We start from the raw sequence: 16,162 nt of genomic DNA on the forward strand, positions 1-16,162 counted from the left end.
CAATAATTAAATCCTCTATTTTTTTTTTCCATCAATGTCACATCTATTTGGATCACAGATCTGATTCCATTTGATCCAGCTTCTGTTGTATGTTAAAAAAGTAAATGTTTGAAGCCTCTTGGATGAGAGATGAAACTGTTTCCAAAAGAGCCAAACCAGTTCAGTTGAACCGAGAAGAACCACCAAGAACGATGACCTGGGCAAATGAAAACCTACACAGACATAAAAGTCTGAATAGTTGAACTATGTTTTAAGAATATTCCCAAACCTTTTCAGCTCAAAAGCCAAAAAAAAGCACTTTCATATCTCCTCAAGACCCAGATTTACAAATTTTTTTTTTTTTTTTCTGAACATTCAGAAAATCTACATTTACTGCCTCTTCCGTCATCAACATGATGTTGAATTATATGCACATTTTCATTTTATTAAGTATTTTATGTAGTTTTTATCTTCACAACTGTAACTGTAAATCTCAGTGTTAAAGCATGTAATATAACCGACTGTGTACAATGTAAAAATAAAACACTGGCAGTGTTTTATTAGATGGACATATACCCATCAGAGACCTCAGTGTTGATCCTACAGAGTTAATAACCACCTGTTTTTCACCGTTGCCATCTTTGTTTTGTTCATATGAAACTAATTAAAGCTGAATGATCTGATGCTGCGTTGCCGTTAACAACTCACTGAACATCTTTATCTCTCTGCGTTGAGTCTAATCCCTCATTAAAGTCTGTGTTAAAGTGATGATCACATGAGAGACACACACTGTGTTTACTTTCTTGCCAACTATCCAACGCTCGGCGCTCCCATGGCCAGTGCATGACCCCTCCCACCGCCACCGTGGGCTCATGGGTACATTCACATTACAGTGTTGACAGCTTGATGTGAATGAGCAAACACCAGGGATCCCCAGGGTTCCTCTTACCGACCACAGCATGAAGGAGGCGAGTGTTTTTGATGTGCATGAGAGGATCTGGGCCCGGTAACAGTCGCCGCTCTGCGTCTGTACGATGGCGGCGATGCAAGCGGCGTGCGGCTCGTATCCTCCTCCGTCTGATTGGCTGGCTGAAGGAGCTGTGGGTGAGTGTTTAAGGAGCTCCCTGCCAAGCCTGTTAAGGAGCTGCTGCTGTTTCCTCTGTGGGCCAACAGAAAAGCCTGTGATTTTTTCTTTCTTTTTTTTTTTTTTTTTTTTCGTGCCTAAGCGCTGTTTTTTCTGCTTCCACTTGTGAAGAATCCTTCCCCGGAGATCCTGCGGTGAAGTCGTTAAAGCAACAACTTGATTTCATATGGTGGAAAGTGAGAGAGCAGAGCTGAGAGCGTTTTCAGGAGTAAATGAGATTCAAACCCTCGACTGTAGAGTTATTAACCCTCAGAGTTTCATCCTGATTGTCTCAGTTGACTGTGTGTAAAAGTCACCTTTTTAATCAAGTTTTATTCCATTTTCATGAATGTGGTCGATATGAGTCACATACTGCAGTTTGGTCCCGTTTACATCCACACTAATACTATGATCATTATCCGATTTCTGGAGTTATAAGATTATTAGTGGTCAGAAATCTGTGTTGGGATCCCTCAGGGTACCATCTTGGGCCCCATCATTTATATGTTTACATTAATGTATTTTCAGATGTAGGTCTACAGAGGTACACTGATGACACTGACCCTGTATACATTCACACTAATACTCGGATCAGTATGTAATTTGTGAAGTTATCAGATTATTATTGATCATATAAACAGCATAATCTGATCTGTTTGATCAGACAACAGTAGTAATCTGATTATAATGAATCAGATTAACACACCTGGATTTGTCTCAAATACTCCCATGTCTTCCTGCATGTATACAGGTCAATCTGATTTATTTAGTTATGTTACATCTGAACATGTGGAAAAATAATTAAAATTGTAGAAAATAGAAGTTACGTAGAAAACAATAATAGGAAGTTATATTCTTCATCACTATGTACGTATGAGCTCTGAAATAAATCCAATAATGGACTGAAACATCTGAACCAGGGTTTATGGATTATTGCATTTCTTAAGTGCATGTAAATGCATCAGATCTGATTATTACAATGATCTGATTATAACAGTTATTGGATTTTTATGGTCATGTAAACGGGCTCATTGACTGATCAATCATCTTCTCTGATGAAACTATTGGTCGGATTCATTTCATAATTTATTTGTTTTATTTCTTCTTTGAGATAATGTCTACAAAGTTTAATCACAGTTTCAAGAAATTCAGATTTTTTGAATTCTAACAAATTTTTTTGAAATATTATAAATGTTCCTTTCCTTCCAGTGGTCCATATTTTGATGGTTTATAACATATAAATGGTTACAGATCTCAATCTAGTTCCTATTGATCACTGATAGAAGTCATACATGGACTTGGATTGAATGAGTTGAGTTCTCCTCCAGTGAAAGTACCACCCACTTCTATTGGGAGATTGATCTCCTGCATCCAGACCACAGGACTAGAACATAGAGACAGAACCTGACAACCTCACACATTTAACTGGGGATTGATTCAGATAGAACAGGATGCTGACATACAGGGACACTGGAGCTCTTTTTTAGTACGTCAGGCACTCAGATGTGTGATTATTCTGTCAGAAGAGGAGTTGAATCCTTAAGGTTTTGAGAAGGCCTTGTATTTGTCTGGACCCGGGTTGTTTTTGGGTAAACCATATTCAGATGGAAAACCCTTTAAACCAGTTCAGATCTACTTTCATGTACATTATTTTTCTGATTTGGTTCTTTTTCCCCTGTTGCCCCCTTCCTCTTCCCCCCTCCATCCGAAGGCCTTCGCATGGTGGTCCGACCTGATGGTGGAACACGCCGAGACCTTCCTGTGCCTGTACTCGGCCGACATGGATGCCGCTCTGGAGGTCCAGCCCCCTGACAGCTGGGACAGCTTCCCACTGTTCCAGCTGCTCAATGACTTCCTGAGGATAGACTGTGAGTGTGTGTGTGTGTGGGGGGGGGTTTCGATGTAATATATTCGATGGGTGGTGTGGGGGCTCTGGAGAACCATTGAGGTTTGGAAAACGAACGACACCGGGGACGGAGATCACAGATGTTCAGGTTAAGAGGACAAATCTAGGCTTTATTGTGTTTTTACATCCATTATTTTCAGTTTAGACACAAAAGCAGCAGCTGAAATCCAGCACACAAATATTAACCTGTAAAAACCCAATGCTAATTTAGTGGCAATTCCCAAATTAATTTTTCTCCATTTTTAAGTTTTCTTAAGTGATTTAGAATCGGAATTGCCTTTATTGTCATTTGACAGCACAGAGTACATCAAACAAAATTGAGATCGATAATTAGGGACATCGGGCCGCTGCTCCTAGCTGGTAATGGTAATGGTATCACCGTTTATTGTTATATTATCCTCTGTGTTTTGAGTTTTTTTCAGTGTAAATCATGTATTTTCCTATATTTAATTCACTGATCATGTAGATCTTCATTGAAACTCAGAGTAAACTCAAAGATTATCATATCAAAAACACAAAAAACTGAAGAAAAAGTTACTTTTTCAGTCCAAACTCTCGTTAAGTGAACATAAACCCAGTGTCACTGATCCAGCTCCATGGGTTTATTATTTTGTCTTCAATTTCAGTCAGTTTGTGGCTTATTTTGTTGTTATCGCTTATTATTTTTGTCAATTATTTTTATTGATTGTGTTCATGTTATTGATTATTTTGGTTAGTTTTGTTCATTTTCTTGCTTATTGTTTTCTTTTTTATTTAATTTTAGTCAGTTATTTTGCTTATGGTTTTGTAATTTTTTTATCCATTTTATTTACTCTTTAATATATAAAGAAAAAACAAACAAGCATCTTCATCCTGTCATTGATCCAACTCCATGGGTTTTCCTGGTGAATCAGTGTTGTAGAAGATGATAGTATGTCCACGTTCACCATGGAGGCTCTAAACGTCCAAATGGGTCATATCTGATGAACATGAAAAGATGAATAACTGTATTTTACACCAATTATTTACATGTATTGATAGGATTAGTGGATCAACAGGTATTAAACAGTTCCATCAGTAGATGGTTTAGGTTGAACGTGGATGTTTGGGTCTTTAAGGGTTAAAAATGTTTAAAAAAAACAACAAAAAAAAACAAAACAAAGAAAATATAAAACTAAACTATCTCGATTTTATGAAGCACAGGAGTAATAATATTAGAACATTTCATTGAAGGTTCTGCTGAAAAACACTCATATAACAGATTTTTCACCTTTCATGAAGTGAAAGCACTAAAAATACGCTGCAGACGCACGTTACAAAACAGTTTAACAATTTACTTACTTTTTCTTTCTCTTTCTTTTCTTTTTTTTTTTTTTAACAGACAAGTACCTTCAATAATGTGTGAACTCCAGTTCAGGATTGTAAAGAAACAGTTTTGTTTTGGACAGAAAAAAAATGAAAAGTTTCTAAAAATAACTTTAAAGATTATAACAGACATAAACCTGCAGTGTTTCTAGTCCAGTTCAACATCCATAAGGTTGGTTCTCTGGTACACAGATATTTGCACAAAGTGGACAAAACTGGACCTGGTTTCCTTCAGATCTGGACCTGGTTTCCTTCAGACCTGGACCTAGTCACCTGTCAACCTGGACCCTGTCTCCCTCAGACCTGGACCTGCTCTCCTTTTAGACCTGGAACTGGTCTCCTTCAGACATGGAACTGGTCTCCTTCAGACCTGGACTTGGTCTCCTTTAGACCTGTACTTGGTCTCGATAAGACCTGGACCTGGTCTGCTTTAGACCTTGAACTGGTCTTCTTTTGGACCTGGTCTCCTGTAGACCTGGACCCTGTCACCATTAGGCCTGGACCTGGTCTCCTGTAGACCTGTACTTGGTCTCCTTCAGACCTGGGCCTGGTCTCTTTTAGACCTGGCCGTGGTCTCCTGTAGACCTGGACCCTGTCACCATTAGACCTGGACCTGGTCTTGTGTAGACCTGGATCTGGTCTCCATTAGACCCACAGGGCCTGATGGAGTGAGGACTGTGAGTGGCGTGGCAGCTCCATTGATTGGTCTGTGGACCTGACGGTGGGCGGGGCCAGCGTTGCTGCAGGTCAGTCATGTCTCTAATGAAGGCGTGGGTTTGTCCTGGAGCTGTCCGCAGTGCTGAAAAGGATCCACTCCACTCTGCTGGTGCTAATTGACCCCAGGAAACGCCTTCGCTTTCAGAGCGTCGACTGGGAGTCAAGGAGAAGGCGGAGGGCGCTTCACTCATCCGCCATTGAACGGAGGCGACCGCCAAGCTTATTATGTTCACATCCGTCCCCTTCCCTTTGTTACGCATCGTTTTCAGTGTGAAAATGGAACATGAAGGCGCATAGCAGTGAACGCAACGACACCGGTTAACGGAAGGAGCAACCGTCACAGCAGTAAAAATACAACGGAAATGAGGTTAAAACTGAGGTTTAGTCAACGAACACACAGACCAACACACTTAGAAAAATCTAAAATATATAGGATTTATTCATAACATGTAATTAGTTTGATCATTCTAAGAACAGCTGTTTTTAGAATGATCAGGCCTTAAAACCACAGCACCAGCACAACACAACACAAATACAATACAACACAACAAAGCACAACACAACAAAAATTCAACACAGCACAACAAAAATATAACATAACAAAAGCAGAACAAACCGCAACACAAAAAAATAGAGCTCAGCACAACAAAAACATAACAAAACAAACAGCGCAACACAACAACAACACAACAAGTGTTCAGAGAATGCAAACCTCCGCCAAGCACCCCAAACGGTGTGCATGTGTGGATCGACTATTTAATGGGTTTGTCCCAGGGCCTAGGCCTACCTGTGGGTAAAATTCGGTAAAGATGGTTGGAATAGTTTTCCCGTAAATTTGCTAACAAACAAACACACAAACAAACAAACACACAAAGCAAAGTGATCACAATACCTCCTGGTGGAGATAATAAAACACAACACGGCTATAATACAACAAAAATACAACACAGCACAACAAAAACACAACACAACAGAGCACAATGTGACACAACAACAACACAATAAAAACACAACATGACTATATTACAACAAAAACACAACAAAAATACAATACAGCACAACAAAAACACAACAAAACACAAAACAAAAACACAACACAACAAAAACATAACACAACAAAAATACAACACAACAAAAACACAGCACAACAAAAACTCAACACAACAGAAACACATCAAAAATACAACACAACACAATAAAAGCAGAACATAACAAAAACACAACTCAGACTGAAGCTGCCACAGTGGTGTGCTTTGTGTGTTTTGTGTGTTTGTGTGTTTTGCGTGTTTTCCACAGAAGGTCGTCCTCTGAGTCGCCCCACAGCGGTGCACTTATAGAGCAGTAAATAGCCTTAGCCTCAGACCGGCGCCGGCGCCGCACTGCCATTGGACCAGTTAATGAGGTCTAGAGCAGCGGTATCCGGGCGGTGACGAGCCCTAACAACACACTCCTGGACACGACACGTCCAAGTGGACAGCAGCCGCTCAAGTGGCTAATTGGACGAGCGGCAATCAGGGAACACAACAAACATCGCACCTACTGTGTATCATCGACCTTGACTCTGACACACAAACACAGACACACACAGACACACACATGCTCAGAGGGAGAGAGAAAAACAAAGCGAGGGCGCGGAGGAAAAGGCGCGGCGCTGCGTGGAGCCGACGGCATCGCATTAACACACACTGGCGTCCATTTTATCTCCTGTGGTCTTTGTCAGTGCTGCCTTTTTACCAGTTTGGCGCCGGAGGAGGAGACCGGGCCAAATGTGTGTGTTCCATGGGTTGGATTTAGAACATTTAGAAAATGCCCCCGGACGCGCTGACCTTTTTACTCCAGTGGACGTGTTGTCATACCTGCTAATGAAGAGGCGGCATTAGACAGTGGCAGTGGCGGCTCTAATGATGCTGTTGGACCGGCGGCCATGGTGTCTTTGGGCGCTGTTCGACCCGCCTCCAACCACGACGACGCACAAACAGAATCACTGTGGACACAACCTGTTGAGGGATTAATAGAGGATTATCTTATTTTATTTTATGTTAAACTGTTGTAAAAAAAAAAAAAAAAAAAAAAAAGTTTCAAACATTTTATTTAAAATGTGTATTTCATTGTAGTGCTAATGCTAATTGCTAATGCTATGTGCTGTGTATTATTGATAAAATGCAGAGACTGAATTTCTCCATGGGGATAATAAGGCAAGTTAACCTTTGACCTGTATAAACTTAAATTAAAAATGTTTTAAAAATGTTTAAACAGATAAAGTTCATATTTCACAGTAATGCTAATGCTAAATGCTGTGTGTACTATGGGTAAAATGCAGAGACTAAATTTCCCTGTGGTGATAATAAGGCAAATTAACCTTTAACCTTTAAAAATATAGGTTAAAAAAATGGTTAAAACAGATAAAGTTCATATTTCGTCATAATGCTAATGCTAGATGCTGTGTGTATTATGGGTAAAATGCAGAGACCAAATTTTCCTATGGCGATAATAAGGCAAATGAACCATTAACTTTTAAAAACATAGGTTTAAAAAAATTGTTAAAACAGCTAAAGTTCATATTTCATAGTAGTACTAATGCTAATTCTATATGCTGTGTATTATGGATAAAATGCAGAGACTGAATTTTTCTATGGGGATAATAAGGAAAGTTAACCTTTAACCTTTATTTCCTTATGTAAAAAAAAAAAAAAAAAGTTTAAAAGAGTTAAAGTTCATATTTCATAGTGGTGCTAATGCTAGTTGCAATTGCTAATGCTAGATGCTGTGTGTATTATGGGTAAAATGCAGAGACTGAATATATAACATAATATAATAATAAAGTGAGTTATCTTTTAACTTAGTAAATCTTCAGTCATTTTGTGTAAATGTTTAAAAAGAAATGCACAGGGAGAGCAATGCATCATGAGTCATTAAGCTACTCATTTATTAAAGTCAGTTTAATGCAGTTCCGCTGGACTAAACTAGCGGAGGTAGTTGACGCTGTGCTCCCTGAACCACATCTGGTCCGTGACGCTGTAAAACCACCTCTGTTGTGTTGGAATGATGTGTTAGATTTCAGGTTGTTTATTAAACGCATGCAATTTATTTCCTGCAGATAACCTGTGCAACGGGAAGTTCCACAAACACCTCCAGGACCTGTACGCCCCCCTGGTGGTCCGATACGTGGACCTGATGGAGTCATCCATCGCTCAGTCCATCCACAGAGGTTTCGAGCGGGAATCCTGGGAACCCGTCAAGTAAGTGCCTGTTTGTCCCACGGCCCCCGAATGCATCGTCAGGCTTTAAGGAGGTGGTCAGCTCGCACCACTACAGAATAAAATAGAGCAAGGATGACAAACCCATATTAGTTCAGGGTCCACATTCAGCCCAATGGGATCTAAAACAGTAAAATAATAACCTATAAATAATCATTTTTTTCACTTTTTTTTTTTTTGCTTTAGTCTCAAAGTTAAATTACATTATGAAAATGTGAAATATCTGAACAGCCATGTGCAGCCTGAAATATCCTTTAAAAAAAATAAGTGCAATTTTAACATTATGTCTCAGATTGTTATTAACCCTTTAACACCATTTGTATCATATTAGCTACACCAGGTTCTGAGACCTCTATCTTACCAACAAGATCAATGCTTTCCCTAAAAACCTGCTGCATTTGACTCAGTATGGGTTTTCTGCCCCCTGGTGGTTTATTATCCCACTACAGCCAGTGGAAGGGCGCTTTTTTTTGCCTTTTCAATATGGCCACTATTGTTAAATCGTCCTAACAGTTTTTGCATTAAAGTCTTTGGTAATTTTTAAAAAGTTACATTAAGAAGAACATTTATATTGCTTTTCATTTTTAAAATAACTACTTCGTGTACTGAAACAATACATAGTTACGTCATAATTTATTCTTTACATTCCAGTTAAAATGTGTTAAAAACATGTGTATCAAATTTGATGCTGCAGGTATATAAGGGTCAGGTTTTACAGGGTTAACGGGCAGAATATTGGTCAAATTGCACATATTCTTTAGAATGTAGTTCACATTTTGTTGTGACAGGATAGTTTGTAAATGTAAATATTGCATAATGTAATTTTACTTTTTCCATGTTAACCAAGGAGAAAAGTTTTATTTGGCGTTATTTATAGGTTTTTATGTTATTACTAGGATGTTGACCCTTTGGGGAACCACAGGGTTCTTGATCCTCTGATCCAGTTCATTCCTTTATTTTCTTGGTAAATTCCACTGGCATTTTCAGTTGAATAACCTCTCAGCTGGCATGTCTGTTTCTGCACATGAAATTTGACACCATGGCAACGTTGCCCTATTGTTTATCCGTTGCTAGGTAACCCACTTCATTTCTACGATTCTATGATTCTGGGCATGGCAATGTGATTGTAAGGCTATTGTTTTACAAAATTACTAATATTTTGGTTCTATCAACTTGCCATTTTCACTAGTCTCTTCCTTGACCAAAAATACATAAGTTTGCCAAACTGTAGCAGTCAGCTCTTTCCAGATTTTGTGTGACACACACACAGACAGAGTCTACTTCCCTTTTATAATACAGATTTTACTTGAAATCACATTGGTCTGTATGTGGACCCTGAACACCTTAACTATTTTCAGTGTAATTTTTTAAATTTGCAAATTTATCCTGTAGGCCACATTGTACCATTTGTGGGCCAGTTTTGGCCCGTGGACCTTATGTTTGACACCCCTGATGTAGAAGACAATAGTTTGTCCATGTCTGTCCTCAAAATTTGTCCATCTGAGGTTTGTCTGTTGAATCCAGTGGAACTGTATTTGTGTCGATGTGTAAAAAAGGCTCCAGTTTGTCCATCAACATGTGGATCTGAACCAGTTCACGAGGCTTTCCACAGCGTCGGTAACAGGTTCATTATGTGAACTAACTGACGTGGTCTTTCCCGTGCGTTCGGAGCCTCCAGAGCCCATGTGTTCATTTTCATTCCATTTCCCTCCAGGACAAACACAGAGGAAATGCTGCCACTGTTCATTAAACATCTGTCGACTGTAGTGGTGATATCCATGTTTGGTCTCGTTTATTAAATGTGTTTGTTGTTGTTTAGAGTCTGTGAAAGCAGATGATCATATACATTATAAATAAATAAATAAGTGAATGAATAAGTAAATAAATAAATACAAAGCTTTATTAAATGAATGGGAAAAGGATAAATGTGGATGTAGATGTTTTTCTAACTGACTGAATCAAATTCTGCTTGATATGCTTTTAGGGAACATTGTTGTTATACTTTGGGTTTGGATCAGGGTTAAGGCTCAGGTTCAGGTTAGGGTGTTTTATATTTATGTTCTTAGTTTAGTGTTTTTCGTCTGTTTTTAATGTGAATGTATGGATGAAATTTCTGTTTTCTGTAACTTCTGCTGCTTCTGTCTGTGCCCTGACACTATGGAAAACAGGTTTTTAATCCTAACGACTCTTTATTCCAGGTGAAATAATAATATGATCCATCCTCTTTCTCTTTATGGTGTGGTTTAGATCCGACCTCAATGTGGACTCATTCAGGACCAGGACTGTTTCCTTTTGTCTGTTTTAACTGGTTTTACTTTTGTTCCTACAGGTGAATTTACTGCAGATAAATGGATTGTGAACATCAGTCTAACTCTGTATTTACAGATTCATCTTAATGCTATTATAGCTTTATGTCTAATATGTTTTTTATTGATGAGAACGATGTAGAAAGATGAAAAGGGAAAGAGAAAAATGACTCAAGAAAAGATACAACAAAATGAAAAGGAAATAAAAGACACGACTGGACAAGAAAGCAACAAGAGAAAAATAATTTAAAAGAAACAAAAATGTCACGCAAAGACACAACAAAATTAAAGTTATTTTAAAAAACGCAACTAAACAAAAGACATGAGACAAAACATAGGACGCAACAAGACACAACAGGATGAAAATGACATAAAAGACACAACAAACGATGAAACTATTGACAAAACAAGACAAAAATAATGTAAAAGATTCAACAAAATGGAAATATTAAAGACGCAATACATAAAAAGGATGTAAAGACAAAACAGGACACCAAAAATACAACAAAATGAAAATAACACAACCAGAGAAAACTGATATCAATTCAATTCAATACTTTGTCATTGTATAAAAAAACACAACGAAACAAAGAAGCAAGAAAACACAAAACAATATGAAAGACGCAAAAGATGCAACAACACTGAAGTTGAACATTAAAAAAACTAAATAAAAGATACAAACCTCACACACATTACATCAAAGATAAAAGATGAAACAAGACAAAATCAGATGAAAATGATGCAAAAAATTACAACAAAATGAAACAATGGATGAAACATAAGACGTAAGAAAATGAGAATAATGTAAAAGATTCAGCAAAAGGAAAATGAAATAAAAGACACAACTGGACAGAAATGAATAAGAAACAATGAAAAACAATGACAAGAGATGATGACATGAGATGAAAGTGAAATAAAAGATACAAACCTCATAAAAAATAATAATAAAAGATTAAACAAAAGGAAACATAAGACACACAAAGATGAAAAATGACCAAATTTACTGAGCTGATCAGTTGATATGAAATGTAAAGGTATCAGGTGAGGTCGCAGTGACCATTTTTTAATGAAATATATATATATATATATATATATATATATATTTTTTTTTTATTACAAAAAAAAATGTCAGAAAGAAAAAAAAGACCACTGACCTTTGACCTCCAACCTTTGTTTTTTCTTAATAAAAAGAAATAAAATGAAATTAACCCTTTCATGCATGAATTATGAGAACCATAATCAAGATTTTTTTTTTTTTTCCTGAGTGTTTTTATTCCTCTTTAGGCATGGAAAAAAAAAAAGCGATGGAATTTTTTTATTAACTTATTTTTCATGGAGTTACAAAAATGTCCACTCAGCTGGACATCATGCATTTAATTTTAGAAGCAAAGAAACATGAATTTATTGATATACTGTGTGAGAACTATGAAATAAAAACATTTTTAATGCAGCTAATCTGATGTTTTGTCACATTTTAACATACTCTAACACTAGTTATTACTCACTTTATGGAGATGATATGCAAAAAACCTCAAAAACTTAAAAAAAAAAAAGAAAAGAAAAGTTAATCACAGTCTAATCCCAATTACCAATTTTTTCTTACACTCAGGCATGTTAGTGCAGATCACGTTTATCTAGTAGAGCAAAGTTACAGTAATGGTATGAATTACAGTGTATGGGATGATGCATAGGTGTCCACTGTGTTCACTGATATGGAACTAAAACAACAAAATCCATGAAAATATGAGAGAAAAGCTGTAGAATAGCTGTCCACTGTAGTGAGCACTATGCATGAAAGGGTTAAAAAGGACCTCTAACCTGTGACCTATGACCTTTGACCCTGTTTTGAGGTGATGGTAACTTTCATCCTGGACTAAACTATGTCATGTAATAATTGTTGTTTTACCTCATGTTCCGTTATCCACCATGCAATCCAACATGAGGTCAAAGGTCGTCTTTCACCTTGGATCCTAAATGGCCACGGCAGCAACAGCAAACAACTGACAAATCACCGTGTCTTGTTGATGTGGACGCTGTGGCTGTGTTTGTCTCTGCAGGACGTTAACGGGCGTTGGCCTCCAAATGCCCAAAGTCCCCAACCTATCAGGGACCACCGTTAACTTCGCTCCACCCATACCTGGCTTTGCCCCGCCCACCTGGATGACGCCCACCTCTGACTCCGAGTGTGTATCTGCCACCACCGCCACAGGCCTCATGCTGTGTTGTTGGCGAGAACGTGGCATCAGATGAATAAGTACAGGACAGTTAATAGGACAGAAATACGTACATTTATATTCACAAATAATTATGATACTGAAAAATATAACAGAAAAAACAAACAATGAGCAAATAAACTAAGCTGGTGATAATAATAAGGCAAATGTTGTATTAAAGTCGCTGTAAAAAGATCATTATGACTAAATTTAAAGATAAAAATCAGGAAAAGTTTGACACATTGGAAGAGGAAAAATTATATTTAAAGACATATAAGAGATATAAAGTCACGTTTTTGAGAAAAGAGTGAAGAATGAAGTAATATTTCAAAGAGCTGTAATATATCAAGAAAAGCAACAATATATTCTGGGTGAAGTGCAATATTTAAAAAAAATATGAGGAATAAAGATGTAATATTTTAGTATTTCAACATGGAATATATGAAAAAAAAATCTTAATATTAAAAATCATAGGTTATAAAGGACAACGACGTGACAATCTTGAAAATGAAGGTGAAAAGTTTCAAGAAAAGAGTAAAAATGTAAAATGAAGTAATATTTTGAGAAGATTAATAATGTCATGAGAATAAAATAAAGTAAAAAATATTGAGCATAATCTCAAATTATAGAACATAGTTGTAATATTGAACAAAAAGAGTCAAAGTATAAGAATGGAATCAGTTGTAATAATTTGATAATATAAGTATTTTATAAAATGAGTCATGACCTTAAATGTTAAAGTTTTATGACCACAATAAGGACAAAAATATCAAGAATAAGGTTAATATGAGAAGTGAGTTATAATGTCATGAGAATTAAATAATATATAATGAATATTATGAAAATAAAAAATGTGAGTTTTAGAGAAACAGGTTTAATGTTTTGTTCTGTTATTTGATTCTGGTTTAATGTTATATAATAATGTGACATTTGATCTTAAAATATGACTTTATTCTGATTATTTGAGAAAACTGTAAATATGAGAAAAAAAAACATTTATTCATTAACTTATTGAATCATAAAAATTATACATATATATATATATATATATATATATATATATATATATATATATATATATATGAGAAAATGCCAGAATTTCTGAATAAAAACTAATATTTGGAGCAAAAAAGTCATAATATTAGAAGAATAGAATGGTTTATTTTTCTGTACGTTATTTGACACTGAAAGAACTTCATACAGAAAAATAAAAATTATACCTTTAAAATGTTGACAATATGACATTTCACATAGTCTGACTTTTCTTTTACTCTTAAATATTACAGCTTTATTCTTTATTTCTTTGTTTTATCATAATGGCCACAGTTAAACAACTAATCCAGTTCATTAATTTTTTAAATAAAATATTATGAAACAGTGAATAATTTAGAATATTTTTATGTATGTGAATACAGATAAAGGAAACTGTGATTGCTCACTGTAGAGTGAAGTTAATTGATTAGAATCTTCTCCAAACGTAGTTTTTTTTGTGTTTTTGTCTAATTTTCGAGTTGTTTGACAGTTTTCCTCATCTCGTATATGTTTAATATTCTGCGTGCGGAGGTTTTTCTATTAATACGTTTGTGTCTGCAAGTCATTAAAAACTCTCTGCATATCTCAATATACACTTAACACTTCATCCATAGCACTTTAAAAGTTCAGAACCGCCGGCGCCATCGACAGGGATCGAGGTGTCAACGCTCCGGCGTGCGCTGCAGCTTCCTGCAGAGTGTGACGCCGCCATCGCCGCCACATCCACACGATTCCCTCATCTGGGATTCGGAGACTTCGAAAAAACACCAGCTAGTGACGTATGTGAGACAAGGCCCGGGTTCAGACCTGGTTCAGATCGGGTTCAGACTAGGTTCGGATCTGGTTCAGACTGGATTCAGACCTGGTTCAGATCGGGCTCAGACCGGGTTTTGACCAGGTTCAGATCTCATTCAGACCAGGTTCAGACCTGGTTCAGAACTGGTTCAGACCTGGTTTGGACCGGGTTTAGACCTGGTCAGATAGTACTCTATATTTAGAATCGGGGTTTTTTCATGGTCAGAGCCACGTTCCCGACAATGTCAGACATGGATGGTTATGACCGATGGACGAAGAAATCCACATGTTAATCCCTGTCACCCTAACCCTAACCGTCACCCTGGTCCAGGCCATTGTGTCTGATCTTTTCCCAGTCCTGTCTGCTGGTTCACAACAGGATGATGCCTCAAATGGCTAAGCTTGGCATTTATTAGGAAAATACAGAAAATGCCATAAAGGCCCTAAAATACTGATAGAGGAAGTTTTATTTTCACTCATACATAGAACTTATCAGGTACAAACAGGGCTGTTAGCCTAACTTTGCCACATTAGCTTTAATGTTAGCATTAATTCAGTCATGGTGCGTCAGCTATCCTGCTAAATATTATATTTATGGATAAACTGAAAAACACTGGTATGTCTTAATAAAAAAGCAAGATTTTAACAGACAAAACCTGTAAACGCAAGGTTTTAAAATGACCAACCGTAAACCAATTAATGACGTCACTTGGCTTCATACTTTTCTGTTTGAGTCCATCACCAGCAGATCCAGTCCTCAGTCCTAAAAAATCCTGGTCCTGATGGTCTTTCCCAGATGTTTACCCCCCTCCCTCCGTCCCCTTTACAGTAACAACATGAAGGTTCCCATACATCCTGGAAAACTTGCATGGCCTTAGTTTACTGCTGGAAAAATGATTAAATTCACAAGTTGTCCAGAACATACAGGCAGCGGTGGACTGTCTATACTGCAGAAATTTGCACCCTAGCCCCACCCACAGGCATAAACATCACATCCTGAAAACAATCAAGACCTTCCTCGCAAATGCAATATCACAGAGTATCGTCTAAACCAGGGGTGAACACACTTTTTCAACTTGTGAACACTGAGCTACTTTTAAAATGACCAAGACAAAATGATGTATGTCCATTATATATTAAATATATATATCTGTAGGTAATACTAGTATTATATATACCAGCACCTGCACAGCTCAGTGGGTAACATGACTGACTCAGGTTTGAATCCTGGCATCAGCAGTGATAAGATTCCATTTAATTTAACCCAGAGGCTAATCTCTACTTTTTTTTCAGTTTAAATTAACCCTGTAAAACCTGACCCTATAGCCACAAAATTCTATTTTTTGGGAAATTAGATGTTTATTAGACCTTTTAACAATATCCAAACAAAACATTTTGCAATATCATTTTATTTACTAGATATTTTTGTCCCACATTTGATACACTGGGAGTTTTTATATAGCACCTTATTTACCCATAGTATCAAATAT

At 36.9% G+C, this 16,162-nt stretch overlaps 1 protein-coding gene across 1 annotated transcript in view; it reads left to right on the forward strand.

Annotated features, from left to right (window-relative positions):
* The window catches only part of cadpsa (Ca2+-dependent activator protein for secretion a), a 215,487-nt gene that overhangs the window by 148,301 nt on the left and 51,024 nt on the right, over positions 1-16,162 (forward strand). The window contains exons 22-24 of the mRNA XM_030133642.1: positions 2,814-2,970; positions 8,167-8,308; positions 12,690-12,815. Coding sequence (XP_029989502.1) covers positions 2,814-2,970; positions 8,167-8,308; positions 12,690-12,815 — 425 coding nt within the window. The remainder of the gene's footprint in view (positions 1-2,813; positions 2,971-8,166; positions 8,309-12,689; positions 12,816-16,162) is intronic.

The sequence above is a fragment of the Sphaeramia orbicularis genome, chromosome 5, assembly GCF_902148855.1.
Source record: "Sphaeramia orbicularis chromosome 5, fSphaOr1.1, whole genome shotgun sequence".
Taxonomy (NCBI): Eukaryota; Metazoa; Chordata; class Actinopteri; order Kurtiformes; family Apogonidae; genus Sphaeramia; species Sphaeramia orbicularis.